At 36.0% G+C, this 23,894-nt stretch overlaps 2 protein-coding genes across 5 annotated transcripts; both read right to left on the bottom strand.

Moving 5' to 3' along the window:
* Positions 1 to 1,263: 1,263 nt before the first annotated feature.
* LOC107221790 (putative inorganic phosphate cotransporter) lies at positions 1,264 to 10,478 on the bottom strand. Of its 3 annotated transcripts, none has more exons than XM_015660916.2 (3): positions 10,065 to 10,478; positions 3,401 to 3,630; positions 1,264 to 3,034 (listed from the first exon to the last, which is right to left on the bottom strand). In XM_015660916.2, the coding sequence occupies exons 1-3, from the start codon at positions 10,087 to 10,089 to the stop codon at positions 1,778 to 1,780; spliced, it is 1,512 nt and encodes a 503-aa protein (XP_015516402.2). In that variant the 5' UTR covers positions 10,090 to 10,478; the 3' UTR covers positions 1,264 to 1,777. The 3 variants fall into 3 exon arrangements, with proteins under 3 accessions (XP_015516402.2, XP_015516401.2, XP_046600806.1); XM_015660915.2 differs by lacking the exon at positions 10,065 to 10,478 and adding an exon at positions 5,240 to 5,489; XM_046744850.1 differs by lacking the exon at positions 10,065 to 10,478 and adding an exon at positions 4,107 to 4,160.
* A 5,991-nt stretch (positions 10,479 to 16,469) lies between these two features.
* Positions 16,470 to 22,982, bottom strand: LOC107221792 (putative inorganic phosphate cotransporter). Of its 2 annotated transcripts, none has more exons than XM_015660918.2 (3): positions 22,405 to 22,982; positions 21,257 to 21,480; positions 16,470 to 20,026 (listed from the first exon to the last, which is right to left on the bottom strand). In XM_015660918.2, exons 1-3 carry the CDS (start codon positions 22,433 to 22,435, stop codon positions 18,791 to 18,793), a joined length of 1,491 nt encoding a protein of 496 aa, XP_015516404.1. In that variant the 5' UTR covers positions 22,436 to 22,982; the 3' UTR covers positions 16,470 to 18,790. The 2 variants fall into 2 exon arrangements, with proteins under 2 accessions (XP_015516404.1, XP_046600807.1); XM_046744851.1 differs by lacking the exon at positions 22,405 to 22,982 and adding an exon at positions 21,887 to 22,162.
* Positions 22,983 to 23,894: the final 912 nt, after the last annotated feature.

Below are 23,894 nucleotides of genomic sequence, written 5' to 3'. Positions count from 1 at the left end.
GATAAAAATAAGAATTTTTAAATCCAATTATAGTTGACAAGATAGTACAGTAATGTGCTTCTAAATTTATTACAACAGATGGAAATTTTTACCTCACAGCATGATTGATTAATTAAACTGAGAATAAAATCGTAATGGAGAAAACTTGAGGTCAAAGATTTCTAAACGAGATTGGATCATTGGGATCATTGAACTTTTTCAAACTATCTTGCGGCTGTCTGCAAACATCATCGTATGATTTAATTCACGCTGGTGCATAATAATGGTGCACCTGAATAATAATCACTCATGATTGAGCCATATAATTGTGGCAGCAGATTTTTCACAATCGACGTACCAAGCGACAAGAAATCCGAAATCATAATTATCAAAATAATTTTCTAATTACATGTATTACGTATCTCTTGAACATGTAAATATTGAAATTCAACTCGAACCGATCGAAAATACGCCTCAAAAAAAAATTGAAAACGAATCGAGGCATGGATTAAATTTTCCATTCAAAAATTAACAACATCAACGGTCGTAATAACGATAATAATAATCTTCTAAACTGCAAAGATTTTGTCAATTTCAACGATGTTGTTAGCTCGACTTTTATTCATTGGTCGAATTTATCTGCATGAAGCATTCTTCAAATGAATAACAATAACAAATGATGACGAATAAGGGAAGGTGTTTTCATAGATCGTATTTATAGTATCCGTATTAAAATTTATTCGTTTATGGTACATAAATAAAATAATAAAAATTTTCTTCGAGAACGTATAATAGGGTAATATGTCATACATGCATCTATAGACCTATGTAATTTATATTAATATTTAAATAAATTTTACACACTATCCTTATAATGTTACACATAATATTATATTCTAATACTCTGTGTCCTATATCTATATACGATCTAAATATTTACAAGAAAAAAAAAGACAAAAAAAAAGAAAAAGGAAAAGAAAAGGATAGTGGTAAGAGTGTGTGACGACGAGTTTTCCAAGTTATTGCACATCATTAACGTGATCAATGCTTAAAAAATGTTACAAATTTTTTATCGTTGCGTATTTTTTCTTTTTTTTCTCTTAGTTTAACTTTTTCGTTTCACATACAACCCGATAAATCAATCGATTCGGAATTAGCAAAAATAAACTCAGAGAATATTAGATATAACAATCTTACATAGTAATTTTCATTCACTTTCAACTTAATTTCTTTTTTTCCAAAATATGATTTCCCGACATTTTCCGTAGTATTTTATCATTTCTGTCTAGTAATCGTACTAAACTGAGTACGTCGAAAACCGTATAACCGTGAATATCGGATTCTAATAATCATTCTTTATAAATTGTTTTATTTCATTTCGTTAATTTTTTTTTTCTTCTTCATAATTGCAGTCCGCCAAAAATTGGCCAGTTTTCCTAACCAACCGATCAGTTTAATCGGGAACGAAAGTTGGAAAACCGAGAAGTACAACAAGTACGGCATTTAATGATTATCATGCAAACATATAGATGAAATTGGAAACATGACGAAAATTATTCCCGTATAAGTGACTAGTATGTATAACGGATGCGAGCACAATATAATTACGTATGTCTATTATCATTTATAAATGGCTAAGCGGTTGATGCGTTCTTGCGATGAGTTAAAAAAAAAAAACAAAAAAAAAAAAAACAAAAGTTTGAATAACTTAAATCATATTAACGACGACGACGATGATTTATTCGTTATTTTAGCGAGTTTAAGGAAAATATAAAAATGATCGACAGAATGCGGTTGTTCACGTAACGACGTCGCCGTCGTTTCTCGTCTGACCGTAATTAGCGACACCCTGTTCATTTTTACTCTCGATCTCCTTCCTCGCCTGTCGTTCAATTTCCTCCGTAAGATCGTTCCACGGTTGAACCTCGCCGTCTGCCCAAATGTCGAAAACTAAATTTGATACGAAAAATACGACAAAAGTTATCCAAAAGACGACCCTCCACTCGCCGACGGTCTGATTAGGCGTCAGTACACCGACGGCATAGGGAGCGAGGATTCCCGCAATCGCGCCGATTCCGTTTACGATTGCCATCAGGGTCCCCGAATAGTTGGGACTGAGGTCTATGGCGTTTACCATCATGCCGGGGTAGAACGGGCCCATCAGACCCATGCCGAGGGTGAAGAGAACTACGACGACGGTGCGGTCGCAGCCGGCGTACGATGCGGCGATTATGAAAATGGCGGGCCCGACCGATGCTATGGTCGTGCATATCTTTCGCACGTTCGTTATGCCGATTTTCTCACGTTTAATGAGCCAGTCGGCGAGCCATGAGGAGGCGATGCTAGCTATCCACATGACGACGTACGGCAGAGCCGATAGGAACCCGTTCGCCTGTATCGAGAACTTCAGGACGTTGCTCATGTAGAGCGGTAGGTCGGTAACCATCGTGTAGAAGCCCCAGTCGTGCCCTACCTTACCGGCGACCAAGGCCCACAGCGGACCCGAACGTAGAATACGGGCCCACGGCGTCGGGCCTCCGCGCTTGTGCGTGTGCTCGTTCATAGTCTCGTGGAGGTAGTGCTTCTCTCGGTCGGTAATGAAGGGATGCGTAGCAGGCGTGCTGTAGCAGAGAAAGAGCCAGACGAAGAACCAGAGCACGCCGAAGCCCCCGAAGACGTAGAAGACCGTCGGCCACCCCAGAGACGAGTATCGTATCAAAATCCCGGACAGCGCTGTTCCCAGCACCGTTCCAACCTGCGCTCCCGTCATAACGACGGTCCCAATTTTCGAACGTTCGTGCGGCGGCGCCCATTGGGCTATCAGGACGTTAACAGCCGGGAAAGTCGTGCCCTCGCCAAGGCCCATCAGAAATCGTAGGACAATCAGGCCCGTCGCGTCGAAGGTCTCCACCACCACCGGCGTCAGGAGGGTAAAAACAGCTGTCGAAAATATCCCCAGGCCCAGGGTGTACTTGCCCCCGAATTTGTCGGCCAGCACTCCGCCGGGTAGCTGAGTTATTATGTAGCCCCAGAAGAACGAGGACAGGATTATACCCTGCGGGATGAGAACGATTTTGAAACATCGATGATCCAGAGCAAAAAAAAAAAAAGAAGCGGCGAAGTTTCACCGAGTCGGAAATTCGTAGAACTGAAAAATTTCGATCGTTCCGAATTTCGGTGTTACAGATTTTTTAATTCTCTCATTTTGCGCAAAACTTTGAGCCTAGGTTTTTAGAACATTTGAAACTTTGATGTTTCGTCAAAGTTTGATTACTTTACTTTAAGTTTCGTGACAAGAAAATAAAAAAAAAAAAAAAATTATTCGCAACTTTTTAAATTCGGAATTTCAACAAAGCTCCTCGATTAGAAGTTTATTAAATTTGAGACGATTTAGGGGGAGGGAAAAAAACCATCCCCTCACCTGTGTATATTCGCTCCACTCGAAAGTACCGCTGCTGCTGCTGGTGTTACTCGATGTGCTAGAATCGAGATCTGGACAAGTATCGTCAAGACTGGTATCATTCGCCGAAGTTGCCGACGTACTAACCATTTCGGTTATGGCGAGTGATAGGCAAATTCGCATCGTGTATGCGTTCGTAACCGCCAAAAATCCCATCACTGCAAAAACCCATCTCTGCGGTATTCCGGCGCCTGTATAATCAGAAACGAAAAAACTTGGTTACGAATTTATGCTATCATATCTCATTCGTTTAAAACAAAAATTAACACGAGTCGTAGACGAAAAATTCATCCTCGATCCGCATGTTCGCAATTATTACAATTATTATTATTATCATTATTATCTTCTGTTACAGTGATTCGAAATTTTTTCATTACCATGATACGACATTTGCAATATTTGTTTTTTCACACGTCAAACCTTAGATAAAATTCTGTCGGGTTTCCATACATCTTTAAATTTTTATAAATAAATAATAAATTTAAAAAGTAGGTATAATTCCGAGTAGAAAAATTCGAAAATAAAAACACTTCGATCGTCTTTTTCGCATTGCAATATCCATTTTAGAAATACCATTTTTGACTCAAATGCCCGATCCCTCTGTTCTTCATTTCGAAAAAAAAAAAAAAAATTGAAGACCTACGTTCGGAAAGAAAAGTTTACATACGTCGGATCGGAAACCGATCGGTTTTTCGTATTCTGCATCGTTCGGCGTATCCCAAGCGACCGATAGCGTTACTATGTGTGTATCAAAACTGAAACAACACGGTTTAGATACACCTGCTTGTATCCTTGTTACACATATCCACCTAACTGATAACCGGGCAAACGGCAGATGTAAATCATTTCAGAGGTGGAATATTAACCTGTCAAATTGCGCAATACAAGGATTAAGACTGCTTGTAAAATTTTGATTTATTGTCATGTTTTTCTTTTATCATTTTTCTTTTCTTTCCGCATATCAACCGCTTTGTAAAGACCCAGACGACGATACTCGAAATCGTGTCTAGTGTGCATCGCGGATAACGATCGGTATCAGTAATGCAAAATATAAATATACGTGTGTAAAAAAAAATTGCGCGTCGCATACGACGGTTAAAAATGTATTTTTGTACTTTTTTTATTTTTTCTCTCTTCTTAATTCAACTTTTATTTCGTCAATTTTCATGCGAAAAATTATTGTATTCCGTTTCGATACGAAATAATAAAACTCTCGCCGTCACCGTGTTGTAAGCTTGTCGAACGTTGATTATAATTAAATTTTTCTCTTATACCCCAACGAGGAAAAATATTTTATCGTCTAAAAATTTCAACGGACTATCCATTTTTTCACATTTGATTTTTAATTTTTTTTTTTTTCTCATCGTCATCCTTGACTGTTGTATTTTTCATTTTATTTTATTCATCGTATCGGTGATATCGAAAATATTATATACGTTACGCAAAAACGCCTTTGAAATGACAGATAAATAATATCCGTACGTTATTGTATATATTACGAAATATTAAGATTCTACATTGGCGTAATTATTATCTTCGTAAATAAAGGTATTCACTGATATTTTCGCGCAAGATTTGCGTATAATCCGACACCGTTTTACTGCCGTTTGGTTTATGTTATTGTTATTCCTGTTGTTGTTGTTGTTATTATTATTATTACTATCATTTTAGAACTATTTCACTGAACATGAATCGACGAGCGATGCGAATAACAATGAATGAATTTTCTCGTGTCGATACTACAGTGATAATGATAGTTGATTACAATAACGAAGGTAAATTATATTGAATCTGACTTACAAAAAAGTTGAAACCGGGAAAACATTGTTTTCGTTCACTGCCGTAGCGACGGATGAAAATGAGCCAATTTTTTCAACACGAATGAAAAGCGACGGGATATTGTTAGAATAATTTCTTCTCGATGATATTTTCAACCCTCTAACTATTATGTCTGTACGTCGTCTGCAATAATAACGTTGTGTTAAAAGATCCGACCAGCTTTGATCGCTGCTGTTGGCACTCTCTGAGAACAACAGAGCAATTCTACTATCTGCGAGCCTTAAAACCGACTTATATATAATCTGGTGTGTTTACTTTGATGAGATCGCCGTTCGCCTGAGGAGGTAAGAAATTCCGGTGCGGCAAAGAAACATGGACGTCCTTATTGATACCTTGGTCCATCATTTTTTACCATTTTTGTTAATAACCTTCATTTAGCAATTAAATTTGTTCGATTCTCATGTTTTGCTCACGATGCTATAATTTTTCAACCAATATATATATATATATATGTATACATATAAATGTCGATGATGGTATGTTATTGTTGGTTTATCGAAAATCGTTTAATATGCAATATAAACAAATGTTTTTTGTGCCACCGTCGATAGTCGTGTTTTACAATCTAAGTTTAGTTCATACAAATTTGGTAATTCTTTTCTTAAACAATTCTCTGAGGCAAAAGATCTTGGGTATCTATTTTCATTTCAATTTAAACTTCAATCAATCGTATCGATTATATCGTTTCAAAATCTACAGAAAAAATTAATCTTATTAAGCGTTTTTCCAAAGGTTTTTAAGTAATGTATAAGATTTCGAAAAATTTTATTGTTCACTTATTTATTCAATTTTAACTTAATGTTATATTATTTGGAAACCGCACACGTATTACAAACATTGGCAAACTTGAAAAATTAAATCACCTGTTTTTCCGTGATTTTTTTTTCACGTTTTAAGACTGGCAATCAAATGCATTTTACCGATCACGATTACTTCAATATTTCTTCAATTCTTCTAATACCCGCAGTTTGTTTAGCAATTTACAGAACTGATCAAATTTTGCTTATAAAATTTTTAACAACGTGAACTTGACTGTCCCAAATTATTACCGAGTTTTTTTTTTTTTAAATTTCTAAGCAGAATTGTACGAAATAATAATTACTATTTCTGCATAAACTTGAACAATAAATCTTACCATCTATATGGAACTTTGTCTCGTAGACCGAATCTTGATTCTTTTTTTTTTAATTCACATCTCTTTCCCGCCACTTTCTTTAATTTCTCTCCATCTGTATTATACTTACCACACACATACACAGACACACACACACAATGTATTATAATAAATCCCACACTAGCTTAACACTTGACAGCAAAAATCTCGCTATCATTTTCCAACAAATATAATGTCATCGTAGATAATTTCGATGCAAAATTTTTTTTATCACTCAGCACTCCGCAAACAATCTTCACAAATCCATAAAAAGATTGTCTTGTTACTTTGGTAATTTTCCTTCGTTTGTCCTCCTCGTATCGCCGATGAGAATCATCGAAACTATTCGAATTTCGCGCCCACATTGCGGATTCGTTGCTGTCCCGTGACGTCATCACGCGCAGCGTTCCACCAGTGGCTTGAACCGCGATAGTCACGTCATATTTCGAATATAAACCCATAATGTTGCAGCTTGTGTTTCGGGGTGAAAGAATTTTGAAAAAAAAAAAAAAAATTAATAATATCAAAATAATCTTTCATTATCTATTTATCTATTTATATATTAGTTTTTTTTTCTTAACTTTCGCTTCTAGAATAATTAATTACTTGCCTAGAATTTTTTGTTTGGAATAAGAACTGTGACTGCTAGTTATTGATAGCAGCTGCACAGCTGACGTTGATGATATGGAATACATAAAGTGTCGCGGCGATACGCGTGTCAGTAATTGGAAAGATTTGGGTATAATATTTACAATCCTATGTATATGTTGACCTATATTTATGAGAAAGAGAGAGAGAGAAGCGTTTATTTGTTCGCCCTGGGACAAGTCCTCTCAGGCGGCATATGTATAATCAAGAACGAAAACAGAAAAATTAATAAATACCTAAAGAGAGAGAAAGAGAGAAAGAAAAAAAATATATGTATCAATATTACCAATCAGACAATAAGAAAAAAAATCGAAAATGACCCTCCCGACAAGCGAATTAATAATAATTTCATTCGCGATACAGGGATTCGTTGTTCGATTTTTATCTCTTGATATATTTTTTCTCATCCACGCATTAATCACTGTAACGACTTATTACACGACTGGTTAAATATTTCAAGGCTGTACGGCAAGGGGAGCGATTTCAATCGCCTAGCTATGTCTTAAGAATTTTTATTGCGTCAACAAGCCGAGTTTACTTCGTGTCCAAATTTGGATATGAAATTGTTACGCATAATACGCATAATGATGCTCATCGTTGGTATCGGTTGGTTAGGTGGGAAAATGAATTTCAACGATCGGCCTTTTCATTCTGATTCAATGATAAAACAAATCGAACAGCAGTCACGGATTTAACTGGCTCTATGATATTCGATAATAAACATTCCATCCCCAGTCATTTGGCCAGCTAAGACAGCGGCACTCGAGCTCTTTCAAACCCAATTCAATACTCTCGGAAGATTACGAGTGTATCTTTTTTTGTTTTTTCTTTTTATGCCAGAGAATTTTATATCGTTACTTGGCAGAGAATTATTTATACCGAAATGAAAATTTCACAGATTTACGAATTACTTACCGACATGATCGAAATAATTTCAATTTCGTAATGATTTCAAGGAAGTTAAAAACAGAAATTAAAAAATCTGTATCGTATCAACACTCTATACTGATATGTATTTTATGAATTATGCGTGTAAATTTTAAATAACCGGTGTTAATATGAGTAAAATTTTGATCAATTCGGGTGAACGTTGCGCGTGAAATTTTATCGTAAATGAATTTTATGACACGACGCTTTTGATAATTTTTTATTTTTTGTTTATTCTCTCTAGTCGCATCGTATACTCGTATTACAATAATACAATTATCTCGAGGCTTTTGCCGGCTGGTCTACGGTTGGATTGTTAAAGTATATGAAAAAGGTAAGGAGAAATAGTAACGCGTTTAAATCCTTGTTTCGTGCGTTTAGTTATTTTCATTTACAAAATTTTTCGTTTCTTTGTTATTAGCATGTGAAATAGAATAATTTTTCTGTTTCGTTGGAAAACATTGCATGAAACTAGATATTTTATTTGTTGATAAGGTATGTAATATTAAAAACTTGAAGGAATTTTTTTTTTATTCCTCATATAGCCTTATTTCAACTTTTCAAAAATAAGTATAGTATTTTCACGCTCATTGTCACTGCCATAAGAATCTGAATAGTTATTTTTCACTGGCGTATAAAGCTCGGCAACTCAATCGATGTTACGATTTCAAAACGATTATAAAAGAATTAAATGTGATTATTAGAAAAGGAGAAAAACTTCAACTCTTCAAACCTTTCATAGTTAATACTAATCACGTTAAAGTCGTCAATCATACCGCAATCTGAAATATTATTTTTCACGATCGACCGCGTCGTTTGAATTTTACTTACAAACTCATTTGTCAGATGAGATTATCATTTATTGCGTTGCGTTTTTTTTCCCTTCCTTACGCATATCAACCCGATTTACTCGTATGTATCAAATAGATGAATCATTTACAGTACAGAGGGGTGTAAAAAATTTTGTTTTCCCCCTTTCGAAGTCTCTTAAGCGTTTGCTTGATTTTGCAAATTTTGCAAATTATAATTTACAGTTTTTCTTTTACACAGATCTCTAACTAAACTTAACGTCAATCAACGATGTTGATGAAAAATCAGAATACTCCTCTCCCACTTCAGTTTGATATATTAACAACTCGTCGCCTCATCGTTAATGCAATTTATTGCTCGGATGATAATTGAGAGTTGTAATTTGGTGAGATATTGCTATGAGAAAGCTATAATACAGTAATTTTCACTATCTCTGATAGTGCCGAGTAATTAATTCTATTGCAGGATTGTATCGCGGTTAATGTCGCGTTACGTATTAATTTTTCAGAGAAGGAATTGTCTCTTCGCGTTTATATTGTCCGTGCAAGCGTTCGGTGTACAACACACGATATGTACATACACATATATATATATATATATATATATATATATATATATATATTTTTTTTTTTATTTATATACATGCATACGTACATTCTATACCGGTAAACCATCCACAGCATACAGGAACTTACCACTTGAATCAAGTTAGGTGAATAGCTTGACATACTGACCGTATGTGTTTTCATGATAATAATCATGTAGATAGCGATTCGAAAGGAAGAAAAAATAGAAGGTGTCAGTTGAAATAACAACGATGCGTATGGTATGCAATACGGGTAAAAATAAAGAAGGAAAATATTAATCATACAAACGAAATTGAAATAAGATTTATACCTAACTTGGTTTAAACGGATTAAATCGTCCGTCAATTTGCGGCCTAATTATCCATATTTTATCAAACGATCGATCATAATTTATGTGTCAAAAATTTTTAATTGGTATTTATAAACTCAGATATTATACGTACGTATATATATATGTTATTTAAAGGAATTTATCGCGTTATTTTACTTGACAGTTTGACGTGTTCTCAATTATATACCTCGATTGTCTTACCAATTTAATAATATATTATGTATATCTAATGTAGATATACTTGAAAACGTTTAATAAATTATCTTTTAATAATAATGTTTGATACTAAATAGCGTTTATTTAACTCTAAAATAATAATATTGTACTCACAGCAAATTCTCCACGACGGAATCATCACGATGATATTTCGCAAAATTATTATACGATAACTTGCGGCGAAAAACAGATTATATAACAACGAAGTTTGAAAAAAATTTGTAATTTTGAATCTGTTTTTTTTTCGAGCCACAAATCGACAATTTTCATTCAAACTTTGAGTTTGATATTTTTATACAATTATTGCTCAATTTCTTTTTGCCACGACGAAGTTTTAGCCAATAATTTATACAATTGATTTTCTCGCGTTATAACAATGTGTTATTTTATAATAATTATTATCGTTGAAATCGCGTTTTCTAATTTTTCACGACGATATCTCGGTCTGTGATCTTCTCGACTTTAGTATACAGACTGTTGCTATTTGACTGATGCTGGTTTTGGTGACGGTGCTGCTGCACATTTGCTTTTGCAAATAACAAGACGATGTTGAACACGTGGACGTGTGCGCACTCGCTTGAAATTTATTCTATTATTCGCATTTCTGCTTTTTCCCTCGAGATAAGCAACCACGTTGTTGACGCTGCCGCACGGGTGAATTATTGCGAAGTTGAGTTTTTCGCAATATCAGGAAGTTGGTAATCAAACGAATGATCGCAGTTTCATGCTGCGACAGGTGTGCAGGAGATCGCGAAAAATAGAATATTGTCAGAGGTGATCAGCAGTGATGTTGAAAACTTGAAAATCAATAAAATTTAGCGTCAAAGTTGAAAACTGATACTTTGAGAATCGAAATTTAGATACAGTGACATTAAAATTTTGAAAGTCAAGAGAATCTAGCAGGAAAGTTTAAAATTGATACCTTGAGAATCAAAATTTATATATGGCGGCGTTGAAAACTTTAAAATCAATAAAATTTAACACAAAAGTCTAAAATTGAAACCTTGAAAATCAAAATTTAGATGGAGGCTCAAAAGTATGATTTGAGTGTTCTAAGTTAATAACGAATAATTAAAGCCTGACTAATTTGATTTGACATTGAAAATTGGGAGATTGCAGCTTGAAGCTTGAAATATGCAAGTTTAAAGAAAAAAAAACAGACGCGTAGCTCTTACAGACTTGATACAGTAGATCGTATAAACAGGAACAACAATCGCGTACACGTGAGGTAAGAATAGAACACCGACAAAGTGAAACTAAACGTGAATGAAAATTATTGAAGCTTGAAATGCACGCGGTTCATAACAGACTGTAACTGGTAATACCAATTTCCTGACGTATTACAAATTCAAGAGGCATTCTATGATCTCATTGTTATACATAAACAAAGAAATACTCATCAATCTACTGTAATTTACTGACTTTGTATCTTAGCAAATTTTTCGAACACCGATATAAATTTTTCTTTTTTTCATCTCTAATCAACTGCACAAAGTTATTGTACCTGGATAATATGAACGTGTTATACGTACATTTATGCGTATTTGACGCATGCTCAGCGATAAAAACAATCGCGATACTCTAACCTGTAATAACGGAGCATTGTCATATACGAGAAAGAAAAAAAAAAAAAAAGCGGAGAAATAATAACGGACGGTTGAATTTAACGGAAACATTAAATAATTCATCGGTGAAAGTCTTGATTATATTACAATTTTACGTTTTACATTGATTTTAATCTAACGATCGTATCTACTTTTTTTCCATCCCAAGTATCATTTTTTATAGAATTAAACTTTTGCACGCTGAAACTGATTTTTCGTCCTGTTTTCAACTTTTCAAGGATTCGTATTCCTAAGAGATTTTTTTTTCTTTTTTGCAAATTGAGCTTTTCCTTTTTGAATTCTTGTGCATAATGCCGCGGATATACAAAAAATTAAACCCTATTGACGAGGCAAACAAAGAAATTGACTGTAAAAAATAATATTCGCACACTATTGGAATTCGAATATCGTTGTAGAAATTTGCGAAAATTCGAAATACGAATATATCTTCGAATGAATATCAAACTTCGTCGTTGTGTGGCTATTGTCTTTCTTTTCCTCTTTTACAATCAGATTTTTGCCAATTTTCCCGCAGGTATTATTTTTGTTTGAATATTTTTTTTATCAGCCTGAACAACTCGAGAATCGTTTGTTAATTAGCGTTGAATATTAGATTTCGTTTTTACCGATAATAGATTTCGACTCGATGTTTGCGTAATCGATCATCATACAAACTGTCACATTGCCGTATTAACAGGAAGCGAAGTGACGTATCATCGATGAATGAGTTTGATTGATCGACGTTGTCGAGTTTCAAAAAAAAAATAAATAAATAAATAAATAAAATAAAAATTGTAGATCACGGATTAAAAATTACCGGTAATAAATAAGTCAGTATTAAAATTCATGCGGGAATTTTCAATGTCACACATAATTTCTGCTAATTGCAATATTTGAGGGGGAAAAAAAACAAACGTTTTTTATGTAATTATTACTATGAACAAAGAAAAAAAAGAAAAGCAATATAAAAAACGAGTACTCGAAATAAAAGTTATTCGAACAATCTATTATATAATTAATTTTTGGAACTTTCCACGATAAATTGGGTAAGGATTTTGATAACGAAAAATGCGACGAGAGATTATCGGATATTTGGGTAAAAATTTTTTGGTAATGTTATTCGAACATGAAATTATTTTAGAAAATTTCGAGAAACAGAATCGATCGATGGCCATTTTGGCCAGACTTTTTTTAAAATAGAAAGAAGAATTTACCTTCCTCGTCAGTCTCGATAACAAGGTGAGAATTTTATTTATTTATTTTGTTTTTTTTTTTCGCCCAGGTGGAAAACTAATCCATTAATGCTCCTGCCCTATTTTCGCTGATTCGCGACTTCGGGATTACGGTCTGATATAATATGTGAGGCGGCTGTGTGATACATGGTCCGAATTGATCGAGTCCACGACGGTAAACATAGGAATATTTTCTCATCTGAATCCCTTAACTCGTGTTTAATAGGCGTGTAATTATCGACGACGATACTCGAGTGCGTCGTAAAGATATAAAATAAAAATAATATGCGGGTGTAGGTATCGTATATTAATTAACGCGCCGACAAAGTCTTTGCCACCATATTAATAATCCGCGATGAGCAAGAGACGGATTAAAATAATCGAGTCATTGTTTGCAAGGACGTTGTTTTGAATATCTCTCCAACTTCTCAAATCCGTCTTTTCTCTCTTACTTTACAAAATTTCGCATGATCGATCGGATTCTCACTCCATGTCGTATAATCCGTTAACGATTAAGTCGATTTCGTATTTTCAAAGCGAATTTACCGCCGCCAATCACTCTGTATCATATCTGTCTATATCTGTCTATTCATCCATCCATATATCTATCTATCTATCGATCTATAGCTGTTTTGCGTCAATATAAATTATTACCTAGTGATTTATTGTTTCTTCCCACCTGCCATCGTTTCGGCGAAATCGTCAAGAATTACTTGCCAAATTAATTACTGACCCTGTTTTGAGTTGTCAAATTTGTTAGACGTGATAAAGAAAGAAAAAAAACGTGTTACGAGCGTTGTTGTTCAAATTTTCATTCTCAACGATTTTAAACCTTTAAAATGATGCATTTCGCTCCTTTTACTCTTAGTTTGAGGCAAAAGTGCATAGTAACTTTTTTACTAAAATACATCGCTTCAACTCCCAAACTAAGAAGATTTTTTTTTCAGCAACCACTATCAAACGATTTTTCTACTTCAATTAGTGTATCTTGTGTATATTGAGTAGGAATTTCAGTTTATTGAATTGAAAATTTAAAGAGCTGTGATTTCTTTTTGGTAAAATTAGTCATTTTTTAAAAATGTTTTCAATTTTTTTTTTCACATTAATTATCTCTTTTTGTTCTCACAACGGCTTGTACTCTCTTTTGAAAGACAGTTTGAAGACTGTTTGGTGATTTTTGAAAATTAAAATAATCAGTTATTTAATCGTGATATGCATTTTAGTGGTCGAGGTCTTTAACGGCCCAAAGTAAAGTAACCTATGGGTTAAATAAATTCTTTGAAAGGGGTCGTCTAGTGTAGAGGTTGTTTTTTAAAGGTTTTCTTGGGTAGGTATTTCTTTACGACAAACCATTGAAATAAAATTTATCATAATTTTCGAATTATATTTATTGATATTTAAACAAACTTTGTGCATTGTCGGAGACGAAATAGTGAATGTAACCTAATGTCTGCCTGATAGCCTGATAGGAACGTATGCGGAAAAAAAGTAGACTCACGATATTTCAAAAAGCACTTGACCGATCCTGCTCAATTTTTTACAACACGTTTATTATACTCATACCTGTAGCGTGAACTAGAATAATGATAATTGCTTTGGTGGTTTTTGTTTTACGAGATAAAAAAATGAAAAAAAAAAATGCAATTTTCAATTTGTTTTTGCGTAAAATACAAACTACCAAAGCGATCACGATTATCATAGTTCGACCGATACGCATAAGTATAATAAATATGCTGCACTTTTTTGACACACGTTGATATTGGACAGTTTACATTACGTTAAATTCAATATTTCGTCACGAAAAAATGCACAAAGTTTGTTTGAATATCAATAAATATAATGTAAAAATTATAAGTAATTTTATCTCGACGATTTGTCGTAAAAACAAATACCCAAAAAAAAAATCTTTAAAACAGCCATTATAAACACTGTGCGACTTCCTCAATCCGTATTCTCTGATCGCGTTTGAATGTTGAAAAATAATGCCAAACGAATCTCACGATCCGCGAGTGTTGTGTCGGAGACTTAAAGATCACGCTGTAAGCACATGCTCCTTGGGCATAGCATTTGATTGTACGAAGCACTCTTGAATTACAGAGCTAGACGTTGTGCTTAACGAAGATTATTGCCAACTTCCTCTCACGTGCCAGATTGTGGCGCTACCTTACCGTCTGATACGCGGTTTTTACGAGCCGAATCGAGACTGGTCGAGTTGAAAAAAAAAAAAACTGGTTTGCCTTTTTCGTAAAGAACACACTTTAGAGACGTGTAAAAAAATGTACGAGAACTAAAAATATTAAAAGAGAGTAAGAAGAGAAATTTGCAGAAATCGTAAACGTTCGAGTGAAAATGAAAAGTATCGTAGGGGAAAAGTAATATAATTAAGCCAAAAATAAATATAGCCGAATAAACACGACCTCGATAAGAATTGGCTGAAAAATATAAACGTAGATTATAAATTACTGTACTAATAGCTTAATACCTCCTTATCATTGTTCGGAATTTATTTGTCTACTTTGACACTAAATACGGTTACTTGATCGTGGATCAGTTGTTTATTTTCATTACTATCTATGGGATTAGAGGATTTACGTAAAATGGAATTTTGCATCTTCACAAGCTTCGCGACCCGCAAACAAAAAAAACGCCTGTCGACAAACAATTTGCGTTACGTTAACGCGAAGCCGGTTGTCGGCATTCGGAAAAATCATACTGCCGTTGGTAAGGAATTAAGGGGGGGGGGGTAAGGGTTTCAGCGTAAAAAAAAAAACACTTCATTTGTAAATTTTTTTTTAAAAGTATGGATCGAGCAAATTCATTCAAACCTTTTGTACGTTATCAAGTATACTTTTAACAATATTCCGTAATTTTTTCACGCGGAAATATTGAAAAACAAGCCGGTGACAGAGCTTGCCCCAAAACGTCTTAGAAAAAAAACAATTTGCGGTGTTCGCTATATCTCGGTCGGAAATTATCTGAAATCAAAAACCATTAAAATTTAGTCAAAGTATCATGAAATCCTCCCCCCAACGTTCTATGATTATTTTTTTTTTTTCATTTAAAAATTTTTGGTGGCCATCTAAAGTGTAAACTGTTATTTTCCGGGAAAAATTCCGCCATTTTGTGGGTGGGAAACCCCCTTAATGTGAAAAAAAAATTTTTCAACCAAACGTTGGGGGGAGGTATTTTATATGTAGAAAATGTGTACCAAGTTTGAAATGAATCGGTCAAGTAGTTTTTAAACGGCAGTGAACACGGACTTTGAAAAAGTAGTTTTGAAAAAAAATCAAAAGCGCACGATCTAACGTATAATGACAAACTGACGCTCGTCTCTCCTTTTAAAATGTTCTACAGTGTATAGTATACATACAAATATAAAATATATCTTTATGGCTTTGCTTACCTGTCTTTGCTGAATAAAATATTCTCGAAACAGGATAATGGACCAGAACGATAGAAGTGAATAAGCTGCATATCTGCTGTCAGAGCTGCAGTGTTAAAACTTCAAAAGGTTTGCTAAGATCGACTTGAAATTTTGGGAATATATTCTTGAAATGTTTAACAATAAGATAAGACAACCAAAAATTCGATCTTTCGAAAGTGCAAACCCTGACCCCCCCCCTTAAATGACACGACTGAAATTACAAAAATTATTCTTATTCTTTCATTTGTAAAGGACAGTGGGAGGAAAATAGAATTTCATTAAATTTATTACCAATTTATAATTTTTTCAGTGTCAATTTGTATGATTTAGAGAGAATTTCAGTTCAGAAGTTAATTATTCAGAGTTCTTCTTCTGATTAATTGTCAACAGCGGCATTCTTACGGTCAAGATCTTTACATTATCCGACATTCCGTTTCTGATTATTTGTCACACATCCTGTACATTTACTTGACATTTCCGATTTCTACGAAAAAAATTCCGTTCCTCTGTAAACCAGTTTTTCTATTTTTACACTTTGAGAAGTTGATTCGTAGCTCATCCTCATGAATGTTCTTGTTTTACTTTATTTATTTTTTGCTTTTATACTCAGGCCGAAACACTTCGATTCATTAAATTCTTAGAGATGGCGAATAATCCAAGAAACGAGAATATTGCCGGTTAAAAAACGATCACGTCTAACGAATATAGTAAAGAAACAGAATTTGTGGCTCAACGATATTTTGAAATCCTCCTCGGAGGTCGAAAAAAAAAACTAAAGCTAAATTTTTCATCGGAAACGGAAATCGATCTCTGATCAATTCATGGATCGGATCGTTCGCCTTCGTTCGCAGCAACGATCCAGATTATCGGCACGTAGTTTTTGGCTGTTGAAAATCATACACCGTCTAATAATATCGACAAGCATAATCTGAAATCTGACTGAATGACTGATTCTAATATTTTCAACCAATGCACGATGTGAAAAGCAACCAATGCAACAGTGAAAATTTGGCAGACCCGAATTTCCGATGGATCGAGTCAACCTCGCACTTTTAGCGCTTATCTTTGTCGACAGGATTTCAAGTCGTGATGTGGAATATCAGTTGAGGGAATTAACCTGAAACGGAGATTACGTAACCGGATCCATACTCCGCTTTGATTAGAACACTGGTAACCCGCTTTGTAATCAATAACAATATCAAACAATCAATTTCACTGTATGATCATCATACGCGAAATAGCCGAAAGCTTGATATATGTAAAAATTGTTTTAGTGTTGACGACGCTATGTTTGCGACTATTTTTATCGATAATAAATAGCTTTTTCGTAACTGTAAACTCAACGTTGAGGGTAACTTTTGTTTGTACGATACAATACGTTTTCATTATTTTACCATCCTTCTCATCTTACCCGCACATTTGGCAAAATGGGGATTTTCGGACACGATTTAATAATTATTTCTTTTGTTCCAATGATAAAATATTCAAAATTGTCTTGCTAATGGTAGCCAGGGTAGACGATGTCTCATTCATCGAAATAGTCAAATTATATCGACCCCCCCTCCCCGTTTTATTCGACTCTCTTATTAATTGTCATAGGTTCAGATTTGCTCTGGTTTGAATATTATCGTTCGGACGTTTCCGATAGAGAAGAAATCGATCCAGCTAATTATCAGTGAAGTCAATACAGCTTTGGAAAGCAAAACATGAGTTTGAGAAGAAAATCGGAACAAGATTTGTCTTGTTAGATCATTTTTAGGCCCAAAACAGCTGTTGACTTGGCAATTTGTCAAGGCATATAAAAGTATAACTAATATTTGTAAAACCTCTATAGAGAAGCGATTTAATCGAGTGATTTTCGTGACTCGTTAAATTTTGCAATCTGATGCTACGAAAGATGTGTGTTATTCGTCAATATTGATTGCCTTTTCAGACGCGTTTGACAGCTGCCGGCATACGATTGGCGATAAAATTTTTTTATCGAAATAACAGCTTAAATCATGTGAACAATACAGTATGCGTCATGTGTACTGTATAACATAATCTTCATCGGCGGATGAAGAAGAAAAAAAAAAAATGCGATGTAGGTATAGATTGTGTTCTGACACGCAGGGGCCAATCTATTGGCGATAACGTAACAACAAAAATTAACCGATATACACGAAATCAGTTAACGATGACAGCTAGTAACCAGCAACAGATAATAAAACAAGTAGTTGGGTGCTGAATTCCAAAATCAGCTTAGCTATCGCGACTACTTTAAGTCAACTCTGTTTACGGATATAAAAACACCGCCGGTTTCATCGTTATAGTTATTTTCATAAATATATAAACATTGTACATACAACGACCACAAGCGACACTGTTTCTTTCTTTTTTTATCGTAGAAAAAAAAAAAAAAAACAAGTATGGATGAATTTTCACGAATTATGAACAACTATACATAATGTAGATGTCTATACACAGATGAAATCGAATGAGAATACGGTGGACAATGGTGGAACGATCAGTTCTCGAGGAGGTATCACGAATGGCTTTCGAAGCTGCGAAGAGGACTGTGAAGGTGGGCGGGAAACCTAATCACGTGACCTCCTTCTTCGATTTCTCCTTCTTCTCGCCGGCCGCATTGTTCTTTCTTTCCTCCTGTTCACGTATCAGGAAGTTAGGGTCGTTCCAATACTGTACCTCTCCGCTTGCGTACAAAAGGTATACGATATTTGTGATGGTGAAGACGGCGAAGACGATCCAGAAAACGAGTCTCCACTCAGCGACCGTCTCGTTCGGCGTCAGAACGCCGACAAGATAAGGCGTTATGATACCGGAGACGGCACCGATCCCGTTAACTATCGCCATTACGGTACCCGAATAGTTGGGCGTCAGGTCGAGCGAGTTGACCTTCATCCCCGGGTAGTAAGAACCCATGAACCCCATGCCTATGGTGAACAGAGCGACGACCAATACGCGATCACACCCGGCGTAGGAGGCGGCGATGATGAATATCGCTGGTCCCATGGAACCAGTGGTGGTGAAGAGCTTCCTGACGTTGGTCCTCGACATCCTACCACTGTTTATAAGCCAGTCGGCGACCGGTGAGCAGGCCAAGCTTGCCAGCCACATGGCGACGTAGGGCAGAGCTGAGAGGTAGCCGTTGGACTTGATTGAGAAGTGGAGAACGTTGCTCATGTAGAGCGGGAGGTCAGTGACCATCGTGAAGAGGCCCCAGTCATGTCCGATCTGGGCTGCGACAAGGGCCCAGAGAGGTACGGACTTTAGGATGTGGCGCCAGGGGGGTGGTGGAATCTTTTTGTGAGTGTGTTCGTTGGTCGAGTCTGTAAGGAAGTTCTTCTCCTTGTCCGATATGTACGGGTGCTCGTCCGGTGTGTTGAAGCAGACCAGGACGAAGACCAGGAACCAGAGAACACCGATCGCCCCGAAGAGGTAGAAGACGGACGGCCAGCCGATCGGCGAGTAGTGGAGCAAGTTACCCGATACCGCGTTCGCGAAGACCGTTCCAATCTGAGCACCGGCGAAGACCAGCGAACCGATCCGCGACCTCTCAGTCGGCGGACTCCAGTGCGCAAGCATCGCGTTCAACGCCGGAAAGGTCGTACCTTCGCCAAGACCCATAAGGAAGCGCAGGACTATCAGAGCCGTCGAACCACCCCATTCCACGGCCAACGGTGTTATCAGGGTGAAGATTCCGGTAGACAGGATACCCAGACCCAGGGTGTATTTACCACCGAATTTGTCTGCCAGCATACCGCCTGGTATGTGCGTCACTATGTAACCCCAGAAGAACGCCGATAGGATGATACCCTGGGGAGTAAAACGTGTCGTTATAATTGGGACGTCTGGTTTAGATTATGGACGTGATTGGTGGAAGTCGAAGGATTTTACCTCAGATCGTTGAGTAGGTACGCGAGGTTTAAGGAATGGGTTGGGAATGTAGAAGTTTGAGGGTTGTCGATACGCCGAGAAGAATTTCATTTCTTATAGCAAATATGAAAATTGTGTAAAACAGGTATGGTTGAAAAAAAAGAACCTGTTTGATTATTGTTGGAATTACGAAAAACGAGGTTCGCGCAACCATTTTGCGGTATCGTCGATACTTTTTTGGTAATTGCAGCGCAAAATCAGTTTGTGAGATTGTCTCTACTTTTTTAGTTAAACAAGGCTTTAACGTCAATTTATTCTTGCACGAACGTTAAATTTTCGCAACGGTTGCAAGAAAATATAGTAACGGTGATCGTAATGAGAAAGAATAGCAACGTATACTAGACTTTCGGTAACAGCTAGAAAACTGATTTTCATTTTCTACCTAGAACTATATTTTTGGACTGCGGTAAAAAATGAAAATAGTTAAGGACTGAGCGGTAACCGGTACTAAAAATTTCTCTCAGTGTATATTACGATTTGGGACGTAGGAAAGGACCCTGAGAATTTGAGTATAACTAGTTCAGTTTCAAAGGTGTTGAAACGTGGTTATTTCAGCATTCTGAAATTATTGCAGTATTTAACATGTTTGAAATATGGGAATCTGAGTATCTTGGGGAGATTGGAGTTTCATATGTGTTTGGAAAAAGAAAATTTGGTATATTCTGGGAATATCACGATTTGAAGCATTTTGGGAACATGAAATTCTGAATATTTTGAGAATTTGCGATATCAAACATGTTTAACATGTGGAAATCCGAAATTTCCGGGAATATTCCGATTTGAAAGATGTTGTCAACATCCAAATCTGAACATTCTGAGTATATTGTAACTTTGAACACGTTTGGAGCATGCGGGAAATTTCAAGATTCTAAGAATATTGCAATTTAAAACATATTTGGAATGTAAAAATCGAAATGTACTGGGAGTATTGCAATTTCGAACATGTCGGAAACATAAAACTTGGTACATAGTCTGTAAATATTGCCTCTTTAAGCGTGTTTCCAACAGTACGATACTTCCAGTACGATAAATCTGAATGTTTCATTTGCAATATTGCGGATCGAAGGTATTCCCAAAATATTTTTAACTTGACTCTGTGTCAATTCTTGCCTGCAGTGATTCATCCCAATCGTAGGTTCCGGCCGAATTGCTTGACGACGTTGTCGTCGTGTTATCGGCAGGACAAAGCGTTTCGTCGACCGTATCGTCGGTGGAATCCTCGCTCACTACCATTTCCGTTATGGCTAAAGACAGGCATATCCTCATCGCGTAGGCGTTGGTTATTGCCAGAAATCCCATTAGCGCAAATATCCATCTTTGCGACACCGGGGCGCCTTTTCAAAAACAGACATATAACTGTGACGATCATGGCAAAGAATTGAATTTATGGTAAAACCGGTTGATGCTTCAATTTCACGACGACAGTGGAATTTCATCCATGAAGAACTCTTTTCACCGAATAATCTTCCCGTTTATCACTTTCTGAAAAACAACATCAACTTGTGGAGAAAAAATTTCTAGAACATCAACGCAACTCGTCAAAGTGATTGGCCTCGATTTAGTAAGAATAATTTCAACCGATCACGATTTTTAATCGCTAACAACAATCTGACATATGGTTTTTGTTAGCTACTCGACGTCAAAGTTATTCCAAACAATTAGGTAACCGTTTTTCTATCCTCCTTTTTCAACATTCATTCTATGCACATCGTTATCTATTCAAAATACGTTAAGTCGTACCTGTTATGTCCGCGAAATTTGTTCCCGAGTCTGTAAACTCACACGGGTTACAATTACTCAAACTAAATCGTTATCTTTTGTCTTATCACTGGCATTGAATTCGAATATATTTATTTTGCACTTATCGTCAAAGTGACAACTGTTACCGAACAAACGTACATTCGCAGGTGTTCGCGAGTCTACGAATAACCGATGAGAGAACGACGAAAAACCGAGGAATAACAACATTGCAAAACATCTCCAACCGGTCGTCTATAAAAGAATGTTCGATACGCGCTTCGTAGCGTAATAATATTCGCGATGTATAGTAAAAGTTGGCACACTTTCGAATTCTAAAAATGGGAAAAATCATGGTCCGGCATCCACAGTCCATCTAACGAGGCGTATAAAAATTAACCTGATTATATCTTAGACGAGAAGTTTCTCGGTGACTAAATCCATTGGCAAAAACCGCACCACTATTTGAAAAAAAAAAAGAAAATAAAAACAACAAATTCCACTTCCAGTGCTTCACTTACAGCACGCCTTCCAACCGGTCAAAATCTTCATCCTCAAGCCGAACGTCCGATCTCTTGATTTTCAACCGGAAGCAAAAATCGCCGGATGAAAAAACGTAGCGTCGGCTTCCGGTCCACAGTTCCACTTCCGGGTTATATCCGATATCTATACGCTGGTCTCAACGTATTCTTCTTCTCAGAAGCCTGTCGCGTTACACTCGGCTGACTGAGTACTCCACCATTGCCTTTTTTGCCTCTTATATTACCCTGTTTGCTCGACGATAACAAAACTCCGGCACTCGAGGAGCTCATCAGAGGGGATAGAAGTCAGAGATATCAATCTGCTTCCCGCCTGCGTCGTGTTTGATTAACCGTTTCACCTGATGTTCACCGTTCGGGATCCTTGTATGCTAGCGAAGTTTCCCCTTCTTCGACGTCGACATACTTTAGAGGAAAAAAGCACCGCTTGTGTTCTATCACCGAATTCCGTGATATCTGGAGATGATTCTTCGCAATAGTTAGCCTTGAACTTGCTGCTTCGCTATTTTTGATCCCGGAATACCGAGTGTGGATGTTTCAAAAGGTTACAATTAATTTTCTACATCGTTTCGTAAGATTTGTCAAGATCTATAAAAAAAAAACAAAATTAACGCTACGCACGTAAATCGCATTTCAAGTAAACGTCGATAATCGCTGAGTCAATTAGTTTTGAAAACTTATCGCATTGTTCCGAAACTATACTGTTAAAAATTATTGTCAATTTAGTACACATTTACAGTACAAAAGTGTTGTCATTTTACGAAAATCAGGCTGAAAATTTACAAATTCGGTGCAGTAACGTAAAATTATTATGTAATTGTCTTAAATTTACATTGAAACTTTTTGATTCTACTATAATTTGTACGGAAAAAACAGAAAAGTAATTTGAATTTACTAAATTGTGCAGTAAATATATTTTACTAGTAAATTAAATGAACTGTAAATGTATGGTGAATTTACAGAGCAGGAAGTTTCATACAGAAATTTTTAACAGTGTAGTCTGCGGATCTTATTTTTACGACTATTTATTGACGAGAGTTCAGTTTAACCTTCGATCATATTGAGCTCTATTTACGATCGCAATTGAGAATTATTAATCAGATTTTTAACACCGTGAGTGATCATTCGTGTATCTGTTCAATGCTCGTTGTACACGGTGTTCGAAAAGTTTCGTACCGCGAGAATTACGCAGTTTTATTTGGCATGTTAAAACGAAACGGTGAAAAAAATTTTCACACCGACGATTTTTCGTTGACGGCAAGAGGTCCTGAATTTCAAACCTATTTTGAAAGAGACTTACCTGCACGAAGAATAAGATGCGAAAACGAGGAAATATGAGGCGGAAAAGAATTTTTTTTAATGCTCACAGTGACGCAAGTTATTGCCAGCAGGTATTAACATGTCATATTATCCGTCTCGTGGTATTATATCGAGGTGCTTAAGATCGGCGATAACTATCTTCTGTAGTAGCA

Source organism: Neodiprion lecontei, chromosome 7, assembly GCF_021901455.1.
Source record: "Neodiprion lecontei isolate iyNeoLeco1 chromosome 7, iyNeoLeco1.1, whole genome shotgun sequence".
Lineage (NCBI taxonomy): Eukaryota > Metazoa > Arthropoda > Insecta > Hymenoptera > Diprionidae > Neodiprion > Neodiprion lecontei.
The sequence above is the reverse complement of the archived record's forward strand: the minus strand, read 5'-3'. Positions and strand labels throughout refer to the sequence as shown.

What these genes read in the sequence shown, in the direction of transcription:
- LOC107221790 (XM_015660916.2), bottom strand. Translation starts at nt 10,089, where the DNA reads ATGATTCCGTCGTGGAGAATTTGCT. An exon ending in TCCGTCGTGGAGAATTTGCT is followed by an intron (nt 3,631 to 10,064) that starts GTGAGTACAATA and finishes CTGATTATACAG; the next exon opens with GCGCCGGAATACCGCAGAGA. An exon ending in AGTGGAGCGAATATACACAG is followed by an intron (nt 3,035 to 3,400) that starts GTGAGGGGATGG and finishes CTCATCCCGCAG; the next exon opens with GGTATAATCCTGTCCTCGTT.
- LOC107221792 (XM_015660918.2), bottom strand. Translation starts at nt 22,435, where the DNA reads ATGAAGATTTTGACCGGTTGGAAGGCGTGCT. An exon ending in GACCGGTTGGAAGGCGTGCT is followed by an intron (nt 21,481 to 22,404) that starts GTAAGTGAAGCA and finishes GTTTTTGAAAAG; the next exon opens with GCGCCCCGGTGTCGCAAAGA. An exon ending in ATTGGGATGAATCACTGCAG is followed by an intron (nt 20,027 to 21,256) that starts GCAAGAATTGAC and finishes TTTACTCCCCAG; the next exon opens with GGTATCATCCTATCGGCGTT.